The sequence below is a fragment of the Oryctolagus cuniculus genome, chromosome 7 (assembly GCF_051225735.1).
Source record: "Oryctolagus cuniculus isolate XC-2025 breed Fujian yellow rabbit chromosome 7, ASM5122573v1, whole genome shotgun sequence".
Taxonomy (NCBI): domain Eukaryota; kingdom Metazoa; phylum Chordata; class Mammalia; order Lagomorpha; family Leporidae; genus Oryctolagus; species Oryctolagus cuniculus.
Window position 1 is genome coordinate 10,269,345 of NC_142873.1, and position 24,016 is coordinate 10,293,360.

Genomic DNA, 24,016 nt, shown 5'->3' on the forward strand with positions numbered 1-24,016 from the left:
GACGGGGATTCCTCGGCAGTGGTTCGGTGCCTGCGTCGGCAGTGGTTCAGTGCCTGCGCCGGCAGTGGTTCAGTGCCTGCGCCGGCAGTGGTTCAGTGCCTGCGTCGGCAGTGGTTCAGTGCCTGCGCCGGCAGTGGTTCAGTGCCTCCTTGGCAGTGGTTCGGTGCCTGCGCCGGCCTCCTTGGCAGTGGTTCAGTGCCTGCGCCGGCAGTGGTTCAGTGCCTGCGTCGGCAGTGGTTCAGTGCCTGCGCCGGCAGTGGTTCAGTGCCTCCTTGGCAGTGGTTCGGTGCCTGCGCCGGCCTCCTTGGCAGTGGTTCGGTGCCTGCGCCGGCCTCCTTGGCAGTGGTTCGGTGCCTGCGTCCCAGTAGTCGTTTCATTGTTTCCATTAGCACACTCAGTTCTGGAGTGCTTCCTCTCCAGGTTGGGGCTGGTTTGCTGCCTTTTTTCTACTCTGAATAATAGCCTGTTTCGCCAGAATTAACAAATATTAGTCTCATTATGTTACAGTAGAAATAGTAAGTATTTTGTAAATTCTCTAGGGAAGTTTTCATTTTTTAAAAAATATATACACAAAATTTAAAAAACACTCATTTGGATAAATGTTCTTGTTCTTGGTTTACTGAAAGTAGCTTGAATCTTTAACCCTTTTGAACTTGATACATTCTGCTCTGATTTCCCTAGGCTAATACTGCAGAAAAGAAATTCACTTATAATTCATGTTGATGTATTGGCTCACCACTTGCTAATGCCATCAGGCTACATAACACACATAGGATAGTTTTTTATTATTTGATTATTAATTTTACTTTAATTTAACAAATATTTAATGATTGATTTTTATCTACTTCACATCGTACTAATTCTAAGTGCTTTTATAACTTTATCTTAAATTGCTTTAAAATATTAATTATAACTTATAAATTAAGCTTCCTTTTATCTTCTTTGTTACTTAAAGAAATGGCTAAGAAAAAGGACACATATGCTCACACCCTGAGCTGTTTTTATTATCTTTCATTAGTCATCTGTATTTTTTTTGAAGATTTATTTAAAAGGTAGAGTTAGAGAGAGAGAGAGAGAAAGTACCAGTCTTCCATTCCCTGGTTCACTCCTCAAATGGCTGCAATGTCCAAGACTAGGCCAGGCCAAAGCCAGGAGACTGGAACTCCTCCAAGTTTCCCATGTGGGTGGTTGGGGCCCATGTACTTGGGCCATCTTCCACTGCCTTCCCAGGTGCATTAGCAGAGATCTGGATGGGAAGTGGGACAACCAGGACATGAACCGGCATCCATATGGGATGCTGGTGTTACAGGTGGTGGCTTCTGTATTTTCTTAATTACTCTTATAACAGATAGATGTCATTAACACTACTATACAAATTATTTTTCTTTGGAAACATTCATGCACAAAAGTTTATAATCAGTCTATACCATTTTATTTCTTATAAGTTAGGAGAGAATATATGATGTTTAAAATGAGCAAAGTTGATGATAGAATTAAAAAGGAGAGAATGATCCAACATGGGAAGCGGGATACACAGCAGACTTGTAGAATGGCAGATGCCACTCTGGCCTCAGAGTCAGCCCTTAAGGCATTCGGATCTGGCTAAAAAGCCCATGAGAGTTTCTCAGGCATGGAAAGCCAAGACACTGTGGCCAAAAAAAAAAAAAAAACAACAAAAAAACACAACAACAAACAAACAAACACCTAAAAGAAAGGGAAATGTGAGGGAGATCCCAGTGGAAAGAATGGGCCATCAAAAAAGGAGGTACCTTTCTCTGAAGGGAGGAGAGAACTTCCACTTTGATTATGGCCTTGTCTAAATAAAGTCAGAATTTGTGAACTCAAGAGGCTTCCATATCCTAGGCAGCTCATGACAAGAGCCTTGGGTGATTACTGACATCATAAATAAGAGTGTCAATTGTTAATCAACAACAGGAGTCACTGTGCACTTGCTCCCCATGTAGAATCTCTGTCCTTAATGTGTTGAACTATGTGAATTAACGGTAAAATTAGTATTCAAACAGTACTTTATACCTTGTGTGTCTGTGTGGGTGCAAACTGTTGAAATCTTTACTTAGTATATACTAAGTTGATCTTCTGTATATAAAGATAATTACAAATGAATCTTGATGAAAAATGGGATGGGATAGGGAGTAGGAGATGGGATGGTTTGCAAGTGGGAGGATCATTATAGGGGGAAAAACTACTGTAATCCAAAAGTTGTACTTTTCTTTCTTTCTTTTTTTTTGGACAGGGACAGGCAGAGTGGACAGTGAGAGAGAGAGAGGAGAGAGAAAGGTCTTCCTTTTGCCATTGGTTCACCCTCCAATGGCCGCCGTGGCCGGCACACTGCAGCCGGCGCACCGCGGTGATCCGAAGGCAGGAGCCAGGTGCTTCTCCTGGTCTCCCATGGGGTGCAGGGCCCAAGCACTTGGGCCATCCTACACTGCACTCCCTGGCCACAGCAGAGAGCTGGCCTGGAAGAGGGGCAACCGGGACAGAATCCGGCGCCCCGACCGGGACTAGAACCCGGGGTGCCGGCGCCGCAAGGCGGAGGATTAGCCTAGTGAGCCGCGGCGCCGGCTCAAAAGCTGTACTTTCAAAATTTGTATTTATTAAATAAAAGTTTAAAACAGAATAAAAAGGTAAAAAAAAAAAAAATGAGCAAAGTTGAGAATTATCTATGCATTCAGTTTTTAAAACAATTTCTCTAATTATAAAGAAATTTAAAAACAATTGCTTAAAAAGTTTTTAATTTTCATTTTAATTTGTATACTTATGTTGCATATAATTTTTCATGAAAATGTTATTGGTAAAAGTATAAACATCCAGGAACATTGCTGTGTCTATAAGAATTTCCAGCAAAAAAAAAAAAAAAGAAAAGAAAATGAAGACATTTACTATAAGGCTGTGAATTCCTGCTAAGTGCTGTATATGGTACTCCTGGGAATAATAATAGATTATTATATATAATAGAAATATAAGGTTATTACGTGAATCTCTTTCCTTCAGGGTTTTATAATACTCGCAAGTGGACTCATCAGCTATCGGTACATAAGAAACCAACTCGGAATTAGCTTAAAACAACTCTGATTTATTCTCTTATGTGTCTGCAGGTCAGCTGGGCATTGACAGAACTAGCCAGGGTTCATTTGAGCAGCACTGCGGCAGCCTGATGTTTCGGCTGGGCTTGGCGCTCACTGTGGGTTGGTTTTGGGCCTGGTCTCTGTGTGTTTGTCTTGAGGCCTCTTCTGAAGGAGTAGCATTTACCCAGGGGCACTTCACGTGGCACTGAGAAAACCAAATGCTGTTGCATAAATACAGTTTAAGCCTCTACTTGCTTCAAATCTTCTGGCCTCTTGTTGACCCAAAGCAAGTCACATGTATAGACCTAAAGAGAGTCTTTCCATCCTGAAGCCATACAGTATACCAAACCCAACATCACTGGGGCATAAAAGGGTAAAAGGGTACTTCAAAAAAAATTCATGAAAAATAGAATTAAAAATAAGTTTATTGCAAAAAATATTTTAAATTCATGCACAGATTTTTCATGAAATATATATGCATGGATTTTTCATAATATATATGCATGGATTTCAAAAATATTTGCACAAAATATATTACTCATGTCATGGAAGCAAGGATAGGCAGAAAGGAAGTGAATTTTTTTTTTTGGTTTATAATCAGGAAACAATTTAAACTGATTTTTTAAAAAAGATTTATTTATTTATTTGAAAGAGTTACACAGAGAGAGAAGAAGAGGCAGAGAGAGAGAGAGAGAGAAAGAGAGGAAGGGAGGGAGGGAGGGAGGGAGGTCTTCCATCCACTGGTTCATTCCCTAATTGGCCACAACGGCCAGAGCTTCGCTGATCTGAAGCCAGGAACCAGGAGCTTCTTCCAGGTCTTCCACACGGGTGCAGGGGCCCAAGCACTTGGGCCATTGTCCACTGCTTTCCCAGGCCATAGCAGAGAGCTGGATCTGAAGTGGAGCAGCCGGGACTTGAACTGGCACCCATATGAGATGCTGACACTGCAGGTGGCGGCTTTACCCACTACGCCACAGCACCGGCCCCAAAAACTGATTTCTTTTAATAGGCAAAGGAGATGAACAGCTAATTTTGCATAGTAAATAAACATGACTAATAGAAATGAAAAATGTTAAGTCAGGGTTGGCATCGTAGCGCAGCAGCCTACTTGGGACATGTATATCCCATACCAGTGCACACTTTGAGCCCTAGCACTTCTGCTTCCTGGGAGTCAGCAGATGATCACTCAAGTGCCTGGGCCCCTCCATCCCTGTGAGAGACCATGATGAAGTTCTGGGCTCCTGGCAATTGTGGGCATTTGCAGAGTGAACACTGATGGAAGACTTCGACAACCCCGCTCCCCTACCCCTGTCACTCTGCCATTCAAGTAGAGGAAAATAAACATTAAAAAAATTAGTCAACCAAATGATGATGCTTGTTGCTGGCATCGATATGGAGAGATGAACTCTCATTCTGCTGATAGAGCATAAATTGGTAAGCAATTTGATATTTCTGTTAAGAATTCTAAAATCATTTGTACCTTCTGACCTAGTATCTCTCTTTCCATAGCTTTTTCCTAAGTAGAGTAGTGGGCAGGAATGAGTGTATCTCCATGTAATATACTAAAAATCAAATCTATAAGTGTCCAACTAATAGGAACTATCTTACTTAAAATAACTGTGTGGCAAGTGAAATATTATACAGTTGTTTCTCAAAAATAACACAAAGCCTACAAATAATAAAGATTAATAATTAATAATATTATTGAAATCTAATATTTACTGAATACTTCTGTGGATCAGACACTTTTAAACTTTTAACATGTGATAATTCATTTAATGCTCACAACAACCCTAAAAAGCATTAAAGCCAAAGATGGACAGAAGTTAAAAAGGCATTTTATTAAAGAAGTATGAAGTTGGGAAAAAGTGATCTCCATATTAGAACTGAGCTCAATTCTTAGTACAGCCTGAACAAGAGGTAACTTACAGCCAGGGAACACAGTGGCAGTCAGTAGATGGAAAATGACTACAAGGAAACATGAGGGGTAAGGAGGGATTCTTGTTGAAGGCAGACTAAGGTCATCAGATATCAAAGGTGATTGATTCTCTGTAAGCTGGGTACAAGATTCTTGCTGCAACTGGGTGAGTCCAGAGTTGGGGTCTAGAGGTCTTGCAGGAGTATAACTGGAGTTAAGTCAAACATTGAGTCTTTGTCATAGCTAACCAATGGATCTTCATTTTTCAGGTGAAGAAATTGAAAACTGGTTGAGTTACCTGCTACAGTCATACAGCTAGGAAGCTGAAAAACCTAGGATATGAATCAGAATACAGAGTGCATAGTTCCGAAATCAAGTAACTAGTAGGTGACAAAGCTAGAATTCATGCCTTCTAAGTTTAATGAAAGCTCTAAGCTGCTCCCAGTAATGCACTGTTAAGATGGTAGTAAACAAAACCACAACGATCAGACAGGACAGTAAAAATCATTACAGGTGCCAAAAAATTTGTCTTGGGGAAAGTACAAAGGTACATGAAAATTTTTACAACAAAGAAATTTTTTATACTACAACTAATATTCTTTTATTTATTGCAAAAGTAGTGCTGCTAATAGATAGAAGGGAAAATTAAAACATCTACCTCTGATTTAAATATCTTATTGATATGTAGCATGTACAGGGCTCTCTCTAAATAAATATACTTTTTAGTTGCCTCTGAATAATACCCAAGAGCATATTTCTTTTAAAGGCATAATTGGACTTTTTGCAACTCACCAGGAAGTCTTCTCACAGGAAATGAGTATCTGCCAGAGTGGAACAGTGAGTGCTCACATCACATTTCATAGCTCATATAAAAAGAAGAATCACTGCATCACTAAAAAATAGTTGGTCAGAGTCAAGGACCTTTATGTAGTCGTCTTCCTTCTCACTTACGGATGGACTAATTCTGTTTCCTTCCTCAACTGAAAAAAAAGTTTGATATTTGAAATCCGTTTTTAAGGCCTCCCATTGAACTTACTTTTGCAGAAAGTGGAATTTCTTTACCCGGAGAGCCAGCTATCTCCCTCAGCTCAGTGTAACCAAGTTCTGTGCCAGGAGACCTGAGGACACAGTCTTAATGAAAGGAACTTCCCGTGTTGGCAGCAAGAACACGGACTTTGGAATCAGGCAGATTAACACCAGTGAACATAGCCACTTACTAATTATGTAACCCTGAGAAAGTGACTAGACTTTGAGTTAAACGTTAGTAAAACTGAGGTAACAGTTCCTACCTTGTAAGCTTATTGTGAGTATTCAATTATGGAAGCGTGTGAAAACTGGTGGTAATTTGTTGATGTGCTCTCCATGTTCTGTGATGAACGTGTACATAGTGAAAGCTCATATGTGTAACCACAGAGGGGGAGTGATTCAAAATAATTCTGAGTAAACATCTGGATTTTATTTTCAGGAAGCTATAAATTGACAAAATAATGCAAGGAGACACAGAAAATCTAAATTATAGACTAACAGCTGTTGAGGGAATAAGGAAAGTTGTCTTCAGTGTGTCAAATGGCCAAAAAGAGTTCTCAAGTTAAGCTTTGTGATACCTTCCAAAATGGCAAAGAATAGTTCCTGCCATTTAAGCTGCTCAAAAACGTAATAAGGAAACATCTTACCTCTTTTTACAAAACCACACACAAACACACAAAGTATTTCTTAAGAAGATCATACTCAATAAAACCACAATCTAGTATTACTTACAAATGTGAGGATACTTCAAAACAATGGAAAATGGAGTTAGCATAGTCATTAAATTATTCACATTTGTTGTGAATTCTCTGTGAACTTTTTGAAGATTCCTTGTATTCATAGAAAAATTTTTAGTTAAGCAGAACCATGTAGTGTAGTAAAAAAGTAACATGACATGTCTGAAGTATGTTAGGAATATAAAAATGGTTAAATATTAGGAAAGCCTTAAAAATTGGATTTTGAGGCCACCATTGTGGTGTAGCGAGTTAAACACTGCTGATGATGCTGGCATCCCACATGGGCACCAGTTTGAGTCCCGGCTGCTCCACTTCCAACTCAGCTCCCTGATAATGTGACTGGGAAAGCAGCATAAGATAGCCCAAGTGGTTGGGCCCCTGCACCCACGTGGGAGACCCTGATGAAGCTCCTGATTTTGGCCCGGCCCAGTGCTAGCCATTGTGACCATCTGAGGAGTGAACCAGTGGATAGAAGATCTATATCTCTATCTCTCCTTCTCTCTGTATCTCTGACTTTCAAATAAATATTTTTAATGGATTTTACCATATAAGTATACTTCTGAAAGAAAAAAAAATGTGGCATCTCATTAGATGCCAAGAAAATGTTTGTTAATTGTTTAGAAGAATGTAAGAATACTCCTTAAATATAGCAAATACTGGGGCCAGCATTGTGGCGTAGCAGGTTAACCTGCCCCTTAGAATGCTGGCATTCCTTAGTGGAGTGCCAGTTCAAGTCCCAGGTGCTCTGCTTACAATCTAACTCCCTGTTAACGTACATGGGAAAGCAGTTTATAATGACCTATGTACTTGGGCCCCTGCCACTCATGTGCGAGATCCAAATGGAGTTTCTGGCTCCTAGCTTCAGGCTGACCCAACCCTAGATGGTACGAGCATTTAGGGATTGAACCCAATGGATGGAAGTTCTCTGTCTTTCTCTTTCCCTCTCCCACTCCCTCTCTCCCTCACTCTTTCTGTCTCCCTCACCCCCATCTCTGTCACTCTGCTTTTCAAGTAAGTAACTTTCCATATATATATGTATGTATGTATATACACACACGCACACACACACACCCCAGGTACCACACACAAGTACATATTTATCAGTTTATGTCTTAGACCAACAGCTAGAATCATGATTAAGGGCAAACTCAGGCATTCTGTTAAAATCTAGACTAACTTAAGGATGTCTACAGCCATCGCTATTTGTCATTTTTATGGTTTTTTTTTTAAGATTTATTTATTTATTTGAAAGAGCGTTACAGAGAGGCAGAGGCAGAGGGAGGGAGGGAGGAAGGGGAGGGTAGAGAGAGAGAGAGAGAGAGGTATTCTATCCGTTGGTTCACTCCCCAAATGGCTGCATCAGCCAGAGCTGGGCTGATCTGAAGCCAGGAGCCAGGAGATTCCTCTAGGCCTCCCACATGAGTGCAGGGGCCCAAGGACTTGGGCCATCTTCTACTGCTTTCCCAGGCCATAGCAGAGAGCCGGATCGGAAGTGGAGCAGCTGGGTCTCGAACCAGCGCCCACATGGGATGTCGGCACTGCAGGCAGCGGCTTTACCACTACGCCACAGTGCTGGCCCCTGTCATTTTTCTTACCATTATTATTACATTAGAAAATGAAAAGAAAATAAGGATATTAAAATTTTTCAGGTGATAAGCATTTGGCACAGCAGTATAGGACATCTACAGTATGGGACATCTACATCCCATGTCAAAGTACATGAGTTTACATCATAGTACTACTCCTAATTCTAGCTTCCTGCTAATGTGCACCCTGGGAGGCAGCAGGTGCAAACTGGATCCCTGCCACTCATGTTGGATATCCAGATTGAGTTCCCAGCTCCTGGCTGTGGCCTGACCCAGCTGTGGTTGTTACAAACACTTGGGAAGTGAAGTGGCAGATAGGAGATATTCTGTCTTCCTCCCTTAGTCTCACTCCCTCTCCCTTCCCTCCCATTCTGTTCTACTACTTGTCAAATAAAAAAAGTGCTTTTTAAAGAAATAAATAAAAAATTAATAAAAACATTTCAGCTTTTATAATTTGATGTTCTTACTTTACCTATTTATCAGTTTTTTATGCAAAGCATACAGATTTACTCTCCTTTATATTAGGGAAAAAGTCATTTTCATTTTTAACAAAACAAAAATGGGTTGGACTAGACTTTCTGAAGCCCTTTCAGCTTTTTTTTTTTTTTAAGGATTTATTTATTTATTTATTTTGAAAGTCAAGAATTAGAGAGAGATCTTCTATTCACTGGATGACTCCCCACAAGGCCACAGTGGCCAGCGCTGGGCCAGGCCAAAACCAGAAGCCAGGAGCCAGGAGCTTTATTTGGGTCTCTCGTGTGGGTGGCAAGGGCTCAAACAGTTGGGCTGTGTGTGCTTTTTCAGCTACATTAGCAAGGAGCTAGATGAGAAGTGGAGCACCCGAGACAGGAACTGGAGCCCACATGGGATGCTGGAATCACAGGCCATGACTTTACCTGCTATGCCACCACACTGGCCCTGCCCCCTTCAGATCTTTACATTCTATTGTTCTAATAGAATTATTTGCAAATATATCACATGTTGACAGATAGATTTTCATTTAGAAACTGGTATGAATTCTGAAAGTAGAAGAGATATTCTCACTTTGCTTGCCCAGTCACATGATAGTAAGTAGCAAAACTAGTATTCTTAGTTTCTGAATTCATTCCTTTTTTTTTTTTTTTTTTCCCACTCTAAAGTAGAAAGAAAGCATGCTATTAAGCTCCTCACATTTTGGCATCTATTCGATGGCTTGCTGCCTCCTGTCATACTGTTGGGAAGACCTTAGACAGTCAAGTTATGAGTGGTAGAGAGGCAGTAAGCCTGCCAGATGAGCATGGGTTTGGATCAGTGAATCTTGAGCATGTTACCTGATAATAGTGATACAAGGAGGTTTTCAGTAATTAAGGGTAAAATTCCTTAGGGAGGTATGAGGAAGCAGGGCACGGACAGATGAGAAGTCATTGCTCTAATGGAGGTCTGCCCACACCATGTCAAGAAAGGGAACCTAAAAATTCCCTCGGAGCAAAAGACAATTTAAATTTTTTATGTTTAATTAAATCTCAAAGTAGGTTGTTATTGCAATTCATGAGGTGGTTCCTAGAGCATTTGACTTTGATCCTTTTGGTAAGTTTGGGATAGTACAGAATTTATTTCTTCAAATACCAACTTTGAAAGAAAAAGTGTCATGTAAAGGTTTGTATAGAAAGTCTTCACAGCCTGGGGCTGTTCCACTCTGAGGTTAAGAATGGTTCCAGGGATGGGTGTTGTGGTGCAGTTGACTTAAACTGCTACTTGGAACACCCACATCACATATTAGAGCTGGCTCAAGTCCCAGCTGCACCACCTCCAACCCAGCTTCTGCCAATGCACCTGGAAGGCAGCAGATGATAGCCTAAGTGCTTAGGTTCCTGCCACCCATGTTGGAGACCAAGATGGAGTTTCAGATTCCTGGCTTTAGCCTGGCCCATCCCTGACTGTTGTGGCCATTTGGAGACTGAACCAACAGATGGAATGTCTCCTCTAATCCCTCTCCTTCTCCATTAAAATGAGAAAATAACAAAATAATTTCTTAAAAACCATGAAGACCTAAGGAAAACTGTATGTTAAATCCCACCTGCAGTGCTGGCATCCCATATGGGCACTGGTTCTAGTTCCAGCTGCTCCTCTTCTGATCCAGCTCTCTGCTATGGCCTGGGAAAGCAGTAGAAGATGGCCCAAGTCTTTGGGCCCCTGCACCTGTGTGGGAGACCTGGAAGAAGCTTCTGGCCTGGCTTCAGATCAGTGCAGCTCCAGCCGTTGTGGCCATCTGGGCAGTGAACCAGCGGGTGGGATGGAAAACTTTTCTCTCTCTGTACCTCTGCCTCTCTGTAATAACTATGCCTTTCGAATAAATACATCTTTAAAATATGTTGGTCCTAGGAAGCAGAGGTGATGGCTCATTGGTTAGTTTCCTGCCACCTTTTTAGGTTACCTGGATTGATTTTCCAGCTTCTGGCTTCAGCCCCAGTGCCATCCCAGCCAATGCAAGCATTTGGGAAGTGAACTAGTAAATGAGCGCTCCTCTCTTTCTCTGCCTCTCAAATGAATAAACACAAATGTAAAAGAATTGTTTCAGATGGCTTTTTCAGGTTTGATGTGTTATACATGGGTTGCAAGAACCCAGGTACTTGGGCCATCAAGCACTACCAGGAGCTTCTTCTAGGTCTCCCACATGGGTGGCAGGGGCCTATGCACTTGGATCATTTTTCGCTGCTTTCCCAGGCCATTAGCAGGGAACCAGATCAGAAGTGGAGCAGCTGGAACACAAACCAGTGCCCATACTGGATATCTGCATCACAGGCAGTTACTTAACCTGCCAGCCCCCAGAGGATTCCTGCTGTGAAATCCACTCCCAGTCAGGTTGCTTCCCCTTGACAAGGAAGCGGTAATTATATTCCCAGCTGCTTTTAAGTTTTGTTTTCTTTTTTCTTTTCTTTCTTTTTTTTTTCTTTTTTGACAGGAAGAGTGGATAGTGAGAGAGGGAGACAGAGAGAAAGGTCTTCCTTTGCCGTTGGTTCACCCTCCAACGGCCGCCACGGCTGGCGCGCTGCGGCCGGCGCACTGCGCTGATCCGAAGGCAGGAGCCAGGTGCTTCTCCTGGTCTCCCATGGGGTGCAGGGCCCAAGCACTTGGGCCATCCTCCACTGCACTCCTGGGCCACAGCAGAGAGCTGGCCTGGAAGAGGGGCAACCGGGACAGAATCCGGCGCCCCGACCGGGACTAGAACCCGGTGTGCCGGCACTGCTAGGTGGAGGATTAGCCTATTGAGCCACAGCGCCGGCCCTTATTTTTTCTTTTTAAAAATATTTATATTTACTTATTTGAAAGGCAGACCAACAGCAGAGAAAGAAGGAGAGAGAGACAGATCTAAGATTTTTTTCTTAGTCTTTTTCAGAAGTCCAGCACAATGTGTTTTGCCGTGGGTTTCTTGGAGATGGTTCTGCTGGAAGCTTACTCAGCTTCTTGAGTCTGGAGATTTGTGTCTTTTGCCAGTTTAGGGGAGTTTTCAATCATTACTGCTTCTGATACTCTCTCTGATTCTTCCCTTTTTGATGGTTTCACAGATCCTTGAGTTTCAGTCCATTTTCTTGTTCAATCTGTTTTCTCTCTGTTGTTCAAATTGCATAGTTTTTGTTGTTCTGTCTTCCAGTTTGCTGTTTCATTCCCTGTCGTCTCTATTCTGCTATTAACACTGTCTGCTGAACTTGTATTTCAGTTATTGTATTTTTCAGTTCTCACATTCCCATTTGGTTATTTGGTTCTTCTTATTGTCTCCTGCTTCTTTGCTGAGACTGTTTGCAGAGGCATTTCTATCTTGGCTGCCTTAAAATCTTTGCCCAATAATTCTAACATCTCTGTCATCTCAGTTTTGATACCTATTGATTATCTCTTTCTATTCAGCATGAAATTGTCCTGGTTATTTGTGTGACTGATTTTCTATTGAAATCTGAACAGCTTGGGTATTATGTTATGAGACTGTAGACATATAAACACACACGTCTTAATCATCTTTTGGATTCAGAACATTTCCTGCTTTTGCATGATCGCACCAGCTGCTAACAGTGAGCTTTGGCAGCATTTCCTCCTTTGTCACAAATACTAGTGTGTTTGTGTGATTATTTGAGTATTTTATTGTATTTTGTCTATGTTTCTTGAAATGAGTGAGAAGTATAAATGATGCTACACAAAATTTTTTAAATGCCTCATAAATCTTACATAGTTAAGGATGGAAATCATTAATTATACAGAAAGCAGCAGCTTGTTAAGTATCAATATGACACACATTGGATTTAAAGAGTTCAGCTGTGTTTTGTTCTAAAGGGAAAAAACAAAGAATGCCAGAAATATGTCATCAAAAACTGTGCCTGAACCACAAAGGAAGGTATAATAAAGGGTTTCCTTTTATTTATTTTTAGCTTTCAGGAAACAATATATTATAAATCTGTTAATTGACTTTTTCATGTTCAACTTTATATATGTTTTCAGGGACACATATGTGTAGGTGGCCCAAAAACTATGTTGCATTCCCCAAATGTTTGTTAGGTGATAGGTGTGCAGAAAATGCAAGAATGAGGAAGGCACAGCTTTTTCCCTCAATTCACTTTTGCAAATATTAAGCCTCTACTGTGTATATCATAGTGAGCATGCACTAGAAAAATGCTGATATGACAACTTTCCCTGAAAGACAATACAGTTTTGTGGAAAAGATAAATACACACACAGTTTGCTCTACTGTAAGTTCATTTTAAAAGTCTTAAAGGAGGCTGGTGCCGTGGCTCATTAGGCTAATCCTCCACCTGAGGCGCTGGCACCCCAGGTTCTAGTCCTGGTCAGGGCGCTGGATTCTGTCCCGGTTGCTCCTCTTCCAGTCCAGCTCTCTGCTGTGGCCTGGGAGTGCAGTGGTGGATGGCCCAAGTCCTTGGGCCCTGCACCCCATGGGAGACCAGGAGAAGCACCTGGCTCCTGGCTTTGGATTGGGGCAGCGCGCCAGCCGCAACACACTGGCCGTAGCAGCCACTTAGGGGGTGAACCAACAGAAAAAGGAAGACCTTTCTCTCTCTCTCTGTCTCTCTCTGTCTAACTCTGCCTGTCCAAAAAAAAAAAAAGTCTTAAAGGAAAAAGAAAAATATGTTTGTACACATAATAAAAAACAATGGAAGCACAAGCAAAATGAAAAGAATTTCATAGGAGGGATGTGGTGGAATGAGGTGAAAGTTCATGCCAAGATGGCCACTGAGGTGAAAAGGTCATGCCAAGATGGCCGCTAACAACAGAAACTGCCTGGCAGCAGGCTGTGATTGGATGGCTTCGGAAACCACATGACAACAGAGCCTGACTGACGGCAGGCCGTGATTGGATGGTTTCAGAAACTGCCTGGCCACAAGAGCCTGACTGGCAACAGGCTGTGATGGGATGGCTTTGGAAACTACCTGGCAACAGGCTGTGATTGGTTGGGGCATAGACTGCCCCTTGACCGGATTGGCTGGTCTTGGCTATTTCAGCTGTTGTTTTAACTCCAATAACCGAGTCTCTGGGCTGCTCGCCTCAGGCCTGCTTTCCCGGGACTCCCGGGGTCTGTGTGGTGACTCTGCGCCTCTTGCCCCCACCAGGTTCCTCCTCTCAGAAACGAATCCACTGCAACATTGTTGAGAAATCAACTGCAACAGAGGGAGAGCTTAACTTCTTTCTAAACATACATATGTGATTTTGTCCTTTGTCAGCATATGCTATTTTTATGAGCCTCAGGAATGTTAACTTGAAAGGGCCTTTTATAACTTTCATTGCTTCCTTCAAGTTCAACTCTGCCTTTCCCTCTTTTTTTTTTTTTTAAGATTTTATTTATTTATTTGAGAGGCAGAGTCAGAGAGAATCTTCCATCTGCTGGTTCACTCCCGCAATGGCCACAATGGCTGGAGCTGTGCCCATCCAAAGCAGGAGCTTCTTCCAGGTCTCCCACACAGGGGCAGGGGCCCAAAGACTTGGGCCATCTTCTACTGCTTTCCCAGGCCATAGCAGAGAGCTGGATTGGAAGTGCAGCAGCACATGGGATGCCAGCACTGCAGGCGGCAGCTTTACCCACTATGCTATAGTGCTGGCCCCTCCCTTTTCCTTTTTATTCTTATAGACCATCTCGTGTCTTACTTTCTTGAGAAAGTTGAGCCCATTTTCCTTGAGCTACCTTCTACCTGCACAGTTATTTAATCTAAACCCCTTCTCATTCCATTCTCCCCAGCTTTGAGTAACAAAGTGCCCTTCCTTCGAAGTTCCGACCTCATTTCCTCCTATCTCAGAATCTTGCTCTGGCATTCATCCCTTATCTTCCTTAAACCTTTAAACACTTTGTCATTTCTGGCTCCTTCTAGCCTGTATAGTTGCTTATTGGTCTCCTACCTTAGAATGGGATTTGGCCTAGCAGTTAGGACTCTGATTAAGATGCCTGGCTTCAATAACCAACTCCAGCTCCTGCCACCCACATGAAATACCTGGACTGAGTTCTGGGCTGCTGGCTTCAACCTGGGACAGTTCCAGGTGTTGTGGGCATTTGGGGGAGCAAACCAGCGGATGGGAGCTGCATGTGGGTGTGTGTATGTATGAGTGCCTCCACCCAATAACATTGTGTCCTTGGGAGGGATATACATTGAAAACAAAGAGTCTCATACCCTAAAAAGACTTTGTTTTTGTTTGTTTGTTTGTTTTGACAGGCAGAGTGGACAGTGAGAGAGAGAGACAGAGAGAAAGGTCTTCCTTTGCCGTTGGTTCACCCTCCAATGGCCGCCGCGGCTGGCGCGCTGCGGCCGGCGCACCACACTGATCCGATGGCAGGAGCCAGGTGCTTCTCCTGGTCTCCCATGGGGTGCAGGGCCCAAGGACTTGGGCCATCCTCCACTGCACTCCTGGGCCACAGCAGAGAGCTGGCCTGGAAGAGGGGCAACTGGGACAGAATCCGGCGCCCTGACCGGGACTAGAACCCGGTGTGCCGGCGCCGCAAGGTGGAGGATTAGCCTATTGAGCCGCGGCGCCAGCCCCTAAAAAGACTTTGTTATCCTCAGTTAGCCATCTGGTTTGTCTGCTTTCCTTTTCTCATTTCTGCTTCTCAAACAGTAGTTTGTCCTATGTCCATTCCTGTGGTCACAATGATTTTATAAGATGATAAAGCATATGTACAGAGGCAGGCATTTGGTGCAGTGCTTGGCTTGCTGCTGGGATGCCCACATGCCACATCAGAGTGCCTGATTCAAGTCCTGGCTCTCCTGCTTCTGATGAGGCTTCCTGCTAGAGTGCATGCACACTGGACGGCAGCAGGTGAAGGCTTTGGCTTGCTTAGCTCTGGGTCTTGAGGACACTGTGTAAACCAGTACATGGAAGATCTCTGTCTTTCTGCCTTTCAGAGAAAATGAAAATAAATGAATAAAAATTTTAAGCAACATAGTCACAAATCTTGAAATCATATACAAATATAGGATTAGAATTTATACTTTTATTTTTTGAAAGGCAGAGTGAAAGATCTTCCATCTATCTACTGGTTCACTCCCCAGATGTCTGCAAAGCCAGGGCTGGGCCGGGCTGAAGCCAGGAGCCAGGGATTTCATCTGAGTTTCCCATGTGGGTAGCAGCAGCCCAAATAATTACATGTTATGTGCTGCTTCCCAGGTACATTAGGAAGAACTCGGATCTGAAGCAGAGGCAGACTCAATCCCGGGTTCTCCTTGGGATGCAGACATCCAAGTGGTGGTGGTTTAACAAGTATGCCACAACGCCTGCCCCAGAATCTTTACTTTTAAAGGAATAAGATGTGTAACATGAAAGAGAGCTTCATATCTTTGGATCTTGGTCTGGGAAAGATAAATGCAGCCATGTTTAGTCAAACGTGCTGTGATTCCTTTCATAGATAGAAGACTTCCTATTTCTCATTGTATCCTTGTCCTTTTCATAGAAGCAGTTTTTCTTACTTTTTGTGGTTCCAGAGATATGAGGAGGGAGACAGAAAGAGAGAGAGAGAGAATATCAGTCTTCCATCTGCTGGTTCACTTCCCAAGTGGATGCAACAGCCAGGGCTGAGCCAGGCCAAAGCTAGGAGCCAGGAACTCCACTTGGATCTCTTGCATGGATGTCAGAGACCCAAGCATTTGGCCCATCATCCACTGCCTTTCCATGTACACTGGCAGGAAGCTGGATTGAAAGCTGGGGAGCCAGGACTCAGATGAGCTCACTGATATGGGATGTGAGCACCCCGAGTGATGGCTTAACTCACAGCACGTGAATACCCACCCTGGGAAATTTTCAAATGTCTCCAGTGTAACTCTTCAGCTTTGCATGTGGCTGCTTCCTTAGCATTACCCAGTTACCAACTTTGAGAACTTCTCTCCCTGAATACTATCTAAAGGAATTCTCTAAGTCTGTCATATCACCCCATCCCATTTTCTTCATGGTGCTTTTCACTGTCTGAAACCATCTTGCTTATTTGTATATCTGCTAAGTGTCTACCCCCACTAATAGTAAGCTCACTGAGGCAGGAAATCTGTATGTCTGTTAGTAAGATTCACTGCTGTGTACCTGGTACCTAGAATAATACCTGCTAAGTAGCAAGTACTCATTTGTTGAATGAATTTATGGTTTATACTCTGGTCAGAATGTTTCTCTTTTCCCCTTAAGCCTTTACAGTTTAACTGTAGCCCTTTCAAGACTCAGCCCAACCAGTACCCCCAGGGGACTTTTCCTGGGCACTTCTCCCAAAAGCCTGATCTCTGATTGTTTCTCACCGTATGACTTTACAGTTGTACATTTCTGGTCTACTTTCTCTCTCCTTTTTAGACTTAGCACTTGGTGAAGCTTCAGCCAATCCCTGTAATATACCTAGTTATCCAGTGGACAGTTGGTGTGTGTTTGAACATATGGACAAGCAAATTTTTCCTGGGAGCTAATCTAAAGTACTATATCTGTATAACAAATAATGCAGCTCATAGTATGTGTTCAGTAAATATTTGTTGAATGAATAACAGAATTTTAGTATAGTATTTTTTATTGTAAAAATAACATAGCAACAATAAATGGTTATTTAAATCATTTAAGATGTAACCACTCTAACAATGTTTTCCTTAGCCTATTCTTTTTGTCTTTTTTTAATTATATAAGCAAAATATCGATAGATATGTATCACTACAAAGGTGAACTTCAAATAATACAGAAATACCTGAAGTTTAAACTGAATTCCTTTAATATTAACTTCCCTCATGTGAGATAACCTCTTCTTGTCTGTTTCTATAAGTGTAATTTTATATACAGTATGAACAGTAACATATGTGTAGTTTTTACATTTCACTTTTCCACACTGTCTTAGAAATACTTTTACTGTTACTCAATGGTTTTATGGAACTGTTTTTCATTTTTCAGTTGAAATAGAGAAACAGTTGTGTCTAGTATGAGAAGTTCTTGGATGAGGATTCCTATTTCTGGTTTCCCTGTCTATCCTTAGGTCTAATGAGTTCTGTTTTTGTCTCAGTCATTTTAAGAGTATGACATCTTCAGTAGTCACAAATTGAGAAGAAGCAGAGTTTGGATTCAAACCCAAATAGCCTACCTTCAAACCCAGTTATCTTTCTACTTATTAACTGGCTCTCTGAATTTCAGTTTCTTTAACTGTAAAATGGAAATAATATCTATCCTGTCTGCCTGAAATAGTCTAAAAATCAGGGGGAATATTCATAGATATTAAACTTATGTAAGATAAACCCTTCGAATATTAAAAATATGCTGAATCAGAAGTGCATTCCAGGAGCCAGTTCCGTGGCATAGGGAATTAAACCACCGTGTGCCGCACAGGCATCCCATATGGGCACTGGTTCAGTTCCCAGCTGCTCCACTTCTGATCCAGCTCTGCTAATGTACCCAGGAAAGCAGCAGCAGATAGCCCAAGTGCTTGGGCCCCTGCACCCACGTGGGAGACCGGGAAAAAGCTCCTGGCTCCTGGCTTCAGATTTGCCCAGCTGCAGCTGTTAGAGCCATTTGGGGAGTGAATCAATGGCTGGAAGATCCCTACCCACTCACACCCTGCCCCCTGTAACTCAGCCTTTCAAATAAATAAGTAAATTTTTTAAAACGTGCATCCCATACATCTAATTTACCACACGTCCTGGCTTAGCAACACAGCACACAGAAGAGTGTGGATTGTTCCCCTCGTGAGTGTGTGGCTAAGAGCTGCCGCTCCCTGCCCCTGCCCAGCAATAACTAATGCACTGACATGTATTCAGCACAGTATCGCACTGCCTTCGCTGACCAGGGGACGCTCAAGATTCGCATTTGAAGCACGACTGCCTACTGGATGCGGATGGCTTTTTCACCGTGGAGTCAGAAAATCATTTAATCAAACCAGCAGAAGTCAGATACTGTCTGTATATCCATTCATTGCTCAGAGAACAGTATTAATCTCATAATTCAGTGGTTAATTTTTTTTTTAGGTTTTAGGAATAGAGTTAGAATTTGCTAGATATTAAGCTTGGTTATAGTTAAGCTTACCTCTACAGGTTTGGGCTTTGTTCAATCTATTTTGTTTGTTTTCCTACTTAATTTCAGATTAAGAACTAGTAAAATATTATTAGACTGAAAAGACTTTAGATGAAAAGAAAACTGTTCATTTTCTCTCTTCACATGGTGTCACTTTTTTCTTATAGAAAATATCCTTCCTAAAACTTAATTCACAATAATTTCAACATGTAATTTTTTCTGGTTTCTCACATAGGAGTTTTCCTGACATATTATTTTGCTTTATTATTGCTGCAATGGCTGTGGATATAAAGCTGTATGAGAAATTTATTTTTACTTTTTTAGTTTTTTTTTGTGTGTAATGGTAAATACCATAAATATTTCTATTATGTGTTATGCATCTAGTGTGGCAGGTATATAAAAGAGAAAACCTTAGCATAGAATAGCAGTGACTTCATTTTCTGTGATTCTGAACATCACGGAAGTGGGCTACCAGGACTAACCAAGAGAGAATAAGATATAATTGCTTGCCTAAAGTAATAAAAATCTTTCCAGTGCATCTCCTGAATACCAATGAAGGCAGATGACTTCAAGGAGAGACATTCTTCATTTGGGAAATAAGAAAGATCAAATAAGGGTGGTAATTAATTGAGACCAAAATGCAGCATTCATAGACCAGATATATACTAAGAATTGTTTCAGAAGGTCCATAAGGTAAATATTACTCTTCTCTGAAATACTCTGAAAGAATATGTTTGTTTAAAATATGCTGAATCCTCATGTGTGTCTCATAGACACTTCACAGAAATAGCATAGACTTAGAAAAGAGGGAGATGCTTCATCCACTATGCCATTTTAACAGTTACACTCCAAGGACAGGAATTACATTTATATCTCAGAAGAGATACCTGAAAATGAGCACATTGCTTTTAGTTCAATTATTAATTCCCTTTTTATTTAACTTTTTTGCTTTTTATAAAATAATTTATACGTGATCATTTCTTAGTAATTAGTAAAGAAGGAAAGAAAATTAGCTTTCAGTAATAAAACTTGATTACTGTAGTCACTTGAGATATACTCATTTTGCTACTCCTACTAAATGTGTCTATTACTCTTCTCATAGTCTCACTTTTACTCGCATTTAAAATAAAATCTTACTGTTGGGGAAATTAAATTAAATAATATGTGTAAAGTACTTAACACATACTAAGCTTCCAGTTTTAAGAAAGCTACTAGTATAATTCACAGTTACATTGCTTGTCTTCATTTCTGAGTGGTCTTGTTTTGGGAATATGAGAGAAGTGAGTTTTACTGAGTTGCTGAATTTGCTTTATTAAACCTTACTAGGTGAGTGTACAGCGACTTTTTAAATGAGACCATGATGCTAGGTACTTCTGAATGGTACTGCTTAGGTACACTCTGAATCTGAGGACAAAATGAAATAAAAATATGTCAGAACACATCCGACTGTACTGAGATAGAGAACTTTTAAACTGATAATTCATATGACACAGTATTTCATTATAAATGTTCAACCCAATTTGCTTTTTTTTTTTTTTAGCAAAAAAGATTGATTTATTTGAGAGGTAGAGTTACAGGTAGGGAGAGGGAGAGGGAGATGTTCAATCCAGTGGCTCACTCCCCACATGGCCATAATGGCTGCAGCTTCTTCCTGGTCTCCCACATGGGTGCAGGGTCCCAAGCACTTGGGCCATCCTCTGCTGCTTTCCTAGGCCATTAGGAGGGAACTGAATTGGAAATGGAGCAGCTGGGTCTGGAACTGGTGCCCATATGGGATACCGGCACTGTAGGCAGTGGCTTTACCCTCTACACCACAGCACTAGCCCCAATTTGCTTTTACTGAAGAAAAGAGTTTGTGGAAATAGTTTAAACCTGAAAATATGTGTATATACAAGCTGGGCTGTCAGTTAGAGTCACTTGTGCACCCTTTTAAAATACCAGTTTCTTTTTTCTACTACTAACCTTCTAAGAAAAGAAGCTAAACAGTCATGCACTGATATGTTTAACAAACCAGGTCTTAAGTGGAGTGTAGGGATGGAGCGCCCTGACTTGTAGTGTTTGCAGATTCCAGTGGTGTAAATAATTTCCAGCATAGTCTATGTTAAGCTATAAAGACAGCAACATTGAATATGGAGTTGGGAAAAGATACATACCAAAATAATTAGGAAGTGATGAGTTTTAATACTTTGTTTTTAATATAGCTAAGTGTAAATTTATGTAATTTAATTTCATTAATGACTGTAACAAGTTTCCAGAATTTCTGAAAATTTGACAAATCAGCCAATACCTAGTTTCTAAATACAGATCTGATCCTAAGGTATAAGCAGGCACTGTACAGTCAGACTTTGCAATGTCTTTTCTAGCCTCATTTCAAATCATACTGATTTCCTTACATTCTCTGTATGTCACCTATTTTAACTGTAGATGACTTGTAGCTTCTCAAAACACCTTGTGCTTTCCTGTGCCCCATGCTGTCTCCTTACCTTCCTTCAGCCGTAGTGACATCCCTCATCTGCCTGATTTTGCAGTACTACTTATTTATTTTTCTAGAAATAACTAAGATGCTGTTTCCTCTTAGTTCCCACTGTGGGAAACATTCCCATTTCTTGATGTTCTCATAGCACTTCGTTTTACTTCATTGTGACCTCAAACTTATTGTCAATAACTAAATTTTGTTTCATTCACTAGGTTATAAATTTCTGATGGGGCCTTGGAATCATACTGTACTTAGCATATTAATAACCTGAAGGTGACTGTCAGCATTTATTTATTTTAATAGGAAGGACTATGGATAATACCTTCTGTTGCTGTCTGTACCTTTGGGAAGCAGACCAAAATTTAAACTTGTTTTGAATTAGATACTTTGTGCCTTTTTCCTGGTGACTCAGAACCATATTAGCGCTTATATACCAGTATCCTGCACCTGTAGCACACATACATCATTGTTCATGGCTCTGGAACTTACCAAAGAATAATTTTATTAGAGAATATTTTCCATAAGAGTGAAAAACATTAAATTGTACAGTTATATTTGCAAATTGTTTTATTCTGATTTCAGTGCACTTTATGATATTCTCAACATAAGACGAGCTTATTATATTGCCACTACTAAGTCAAATTAGACTTTTATATCAACAGGTACTCTCTCAAAGAAGCAAAAATAATCATGATTTGCTTTGTGAATTGAGAGCCATTTGCTTTCACATACTCTTTAAGGGTAAATTCCTCATCAATCTGTTACTTTCTATCATTTTATCTAGACTGCCTTCACAGTGAGTATTAACAAGATCCAAATGTATGAAGGAAATGTTTTAAATTAAAAGCAATCCAAGATTTCTTAAACAAATATAGCACATTCCTTGTTAGTGGTTTTTCAGGGATTTTTCTTTTTTTCATCTTTTACCCTAAGCTGCCACCTGATGGCCAAAAATTAAAATGACATGTTTTTACATAATATTCAAACCTCCAGGGGCCGGTGTTGGTTAGTGGGTAAAGCCACTGGCTGTGACACTAGCATCCCATATGGGCGCTGATTTCTTCGCAGCTGCTCCATTTCTCATCCAGCTCCCTGCTAATGGCCTGGGGAAAGCAGTGGAAGATGCCCAAGTCCTTGGGACCTACCACGTGGGAGACCCAGAAGAACTCCTGGCTCCTGACCTTAGCCTGGCTAAGCACTGGCCACTGTGATCATCTGGGGAGTGAACCAGCAGATGGAAACTCGCTCTCTCCCTCTCTGTCTCTCTCTCCCTCTTTGTAACTCTTACTTTCAAAATAAATAAATAAAACTTTTAAAAAAAGAGAAAAAAAGGACATACATTGTGGCATAGCAGGTAAAGCTGCTGCCTGTGACACCAGCATCCCATATGGGCACTGGTTCAAGTCCCGGCCTTTCCACTTCCAATCCAGCTGCCTGCTAATGGCCTGGGAAAAGCAGCGGAAGATGACTCGTGTTTGGACCCCTGCCACCCTTGTGAATACCCAGATGAAGTGCCTGACTCAGTCCTGGTCATTGGGACCATCTGGGGAGTGAACCAGCATGTCAAAGATCTCTCTCTCTCTCTCTCTCTCTCTAACTCTGACTTTCAGATAAATAAATCAATCTTTAAAAAAACAAACAAAACTTGGGACCTGTGCTTTCACATAGTGGGTAAAGCCACTGCCTACAGTACTGGCATCCCATATGAGCACTGGTTTGAGTCCCGGTTGCTCCACTACCAATCCAGCCCTCTGCTATGGCCTAGGGAAGCAGTAGAAGATGGCCCAAGTCCTTGGGCCCCAGCACTCTCGTGGCACACCTAGAAGAAGTGCCTGGCTCATGGCTTTGGGTCAGCCCACATCTGGCCACTGCAGCCATTTGAGGAGTGAACCGGTGGATGGAAGACCTCTTTCTCTCTCTCTCTCTGCTTCTTTATAACTGTTTTTCAAATAAATAAATACATCTTAAAAAAAAAGTAAAACTATCACAATTATTTGAACTTTTATGTATTTAGAGTGAAGACTCCAAAACTCCAAATGCACATTTGTACAAATATTTTGTACTCAACAAATATTTGAGGATCAGTTTGGACTTTGGGGAATCATCTTTATTATTTAACCTTTTTAGACAGTGATCCTTTAAAAATGTCTTTAAAGATCCTCTTTCTCTATGCAGCTCTGAGAAGAGTCTGTTTTTCAATTAGTTTTATTTGATGAAGAATTTTACTTAAGTCTAATAATTGCCTCTTTTCCCTTTTCTTTCTTCAGAACGAGGTCACTCAGACACCATGGTGTTCTTCTACCTGTGGATTGTCTTTTGTATCATCAGTTCCTGCTATACCCTCATCTGGGATCTGAAGATGGACTGGGGTCTCTTTGATAAGAATGCTGGAGAAAACACTTTTCTCCGGGAGGAGATTGTGTACCCCCAAAAAGTATGTGCAAGGAATGTTTGTGTTTGATTAAAGTTACTTGTATCACTGACTAAATCTTACTGCAATACAGATTCAACCTCTACTTATATTAACCCAATATAAATAGAACACTAATTACCCAAAGTACTAATTTGTTCAGTCAACAAAAATGTATTAGGTATTTACTATATGTTAGGCTTTACAGGAGATAAAAAAAAAAAGTCCCAGGGAGACCTTAAACTATAATCTAAATAGATAATTTAAATAAATTACTACACAGTGTTATAAACAA

General features: G+C 41.2%; 1 protein-coding gene and 1 long non-coding RNA gene across 4 annotated transcripts in view; one reads left to right on the forward strand and one right to left on the reverse strand.

Annotated features, from left to right (window-relative positions):
* XPR1 (xenotropic and polytropic retrovirus receptor 1) overlaps positions 1-24,016 on the forward strand; it is a 226,748-nt gene that overhangs the window by 180,656 nt on the left and 22,076 nt on the right. For both annotated transcript variants that reach the window (XM_051857042.3, XM_089299467.1), the window contains one exon: positions 23,579-23,745. In XM_051857042.3, the coding sequence (XP_051713002.2) occupies positions 23,579-23,745 (167 nt within the window). The remainder of the gene's footprint in view (positions 1-23,578; positions 23,746-24,016) is intronic.
* Positions 339-8,039, reverse strand: LOC138850472 (uncharacterized). 2 transcript variants are annotated; one of them, XR_016210362.1, is made up of 3 exons: positions 6,041-8,039; positions 5,797-5,825; positions 339-463 (listed from the first exon to the last, which is right to left on the reverse strand). It is a non-coding gene; the product is annotated as an uncharacterized LOC138850472 (long non-coding RNA). The 2 variants fall into 2 exon arrangements; XR_016210361.1 differs by lacking the exon at positions 339-463 and adding an exon at positions 4,911-5,336.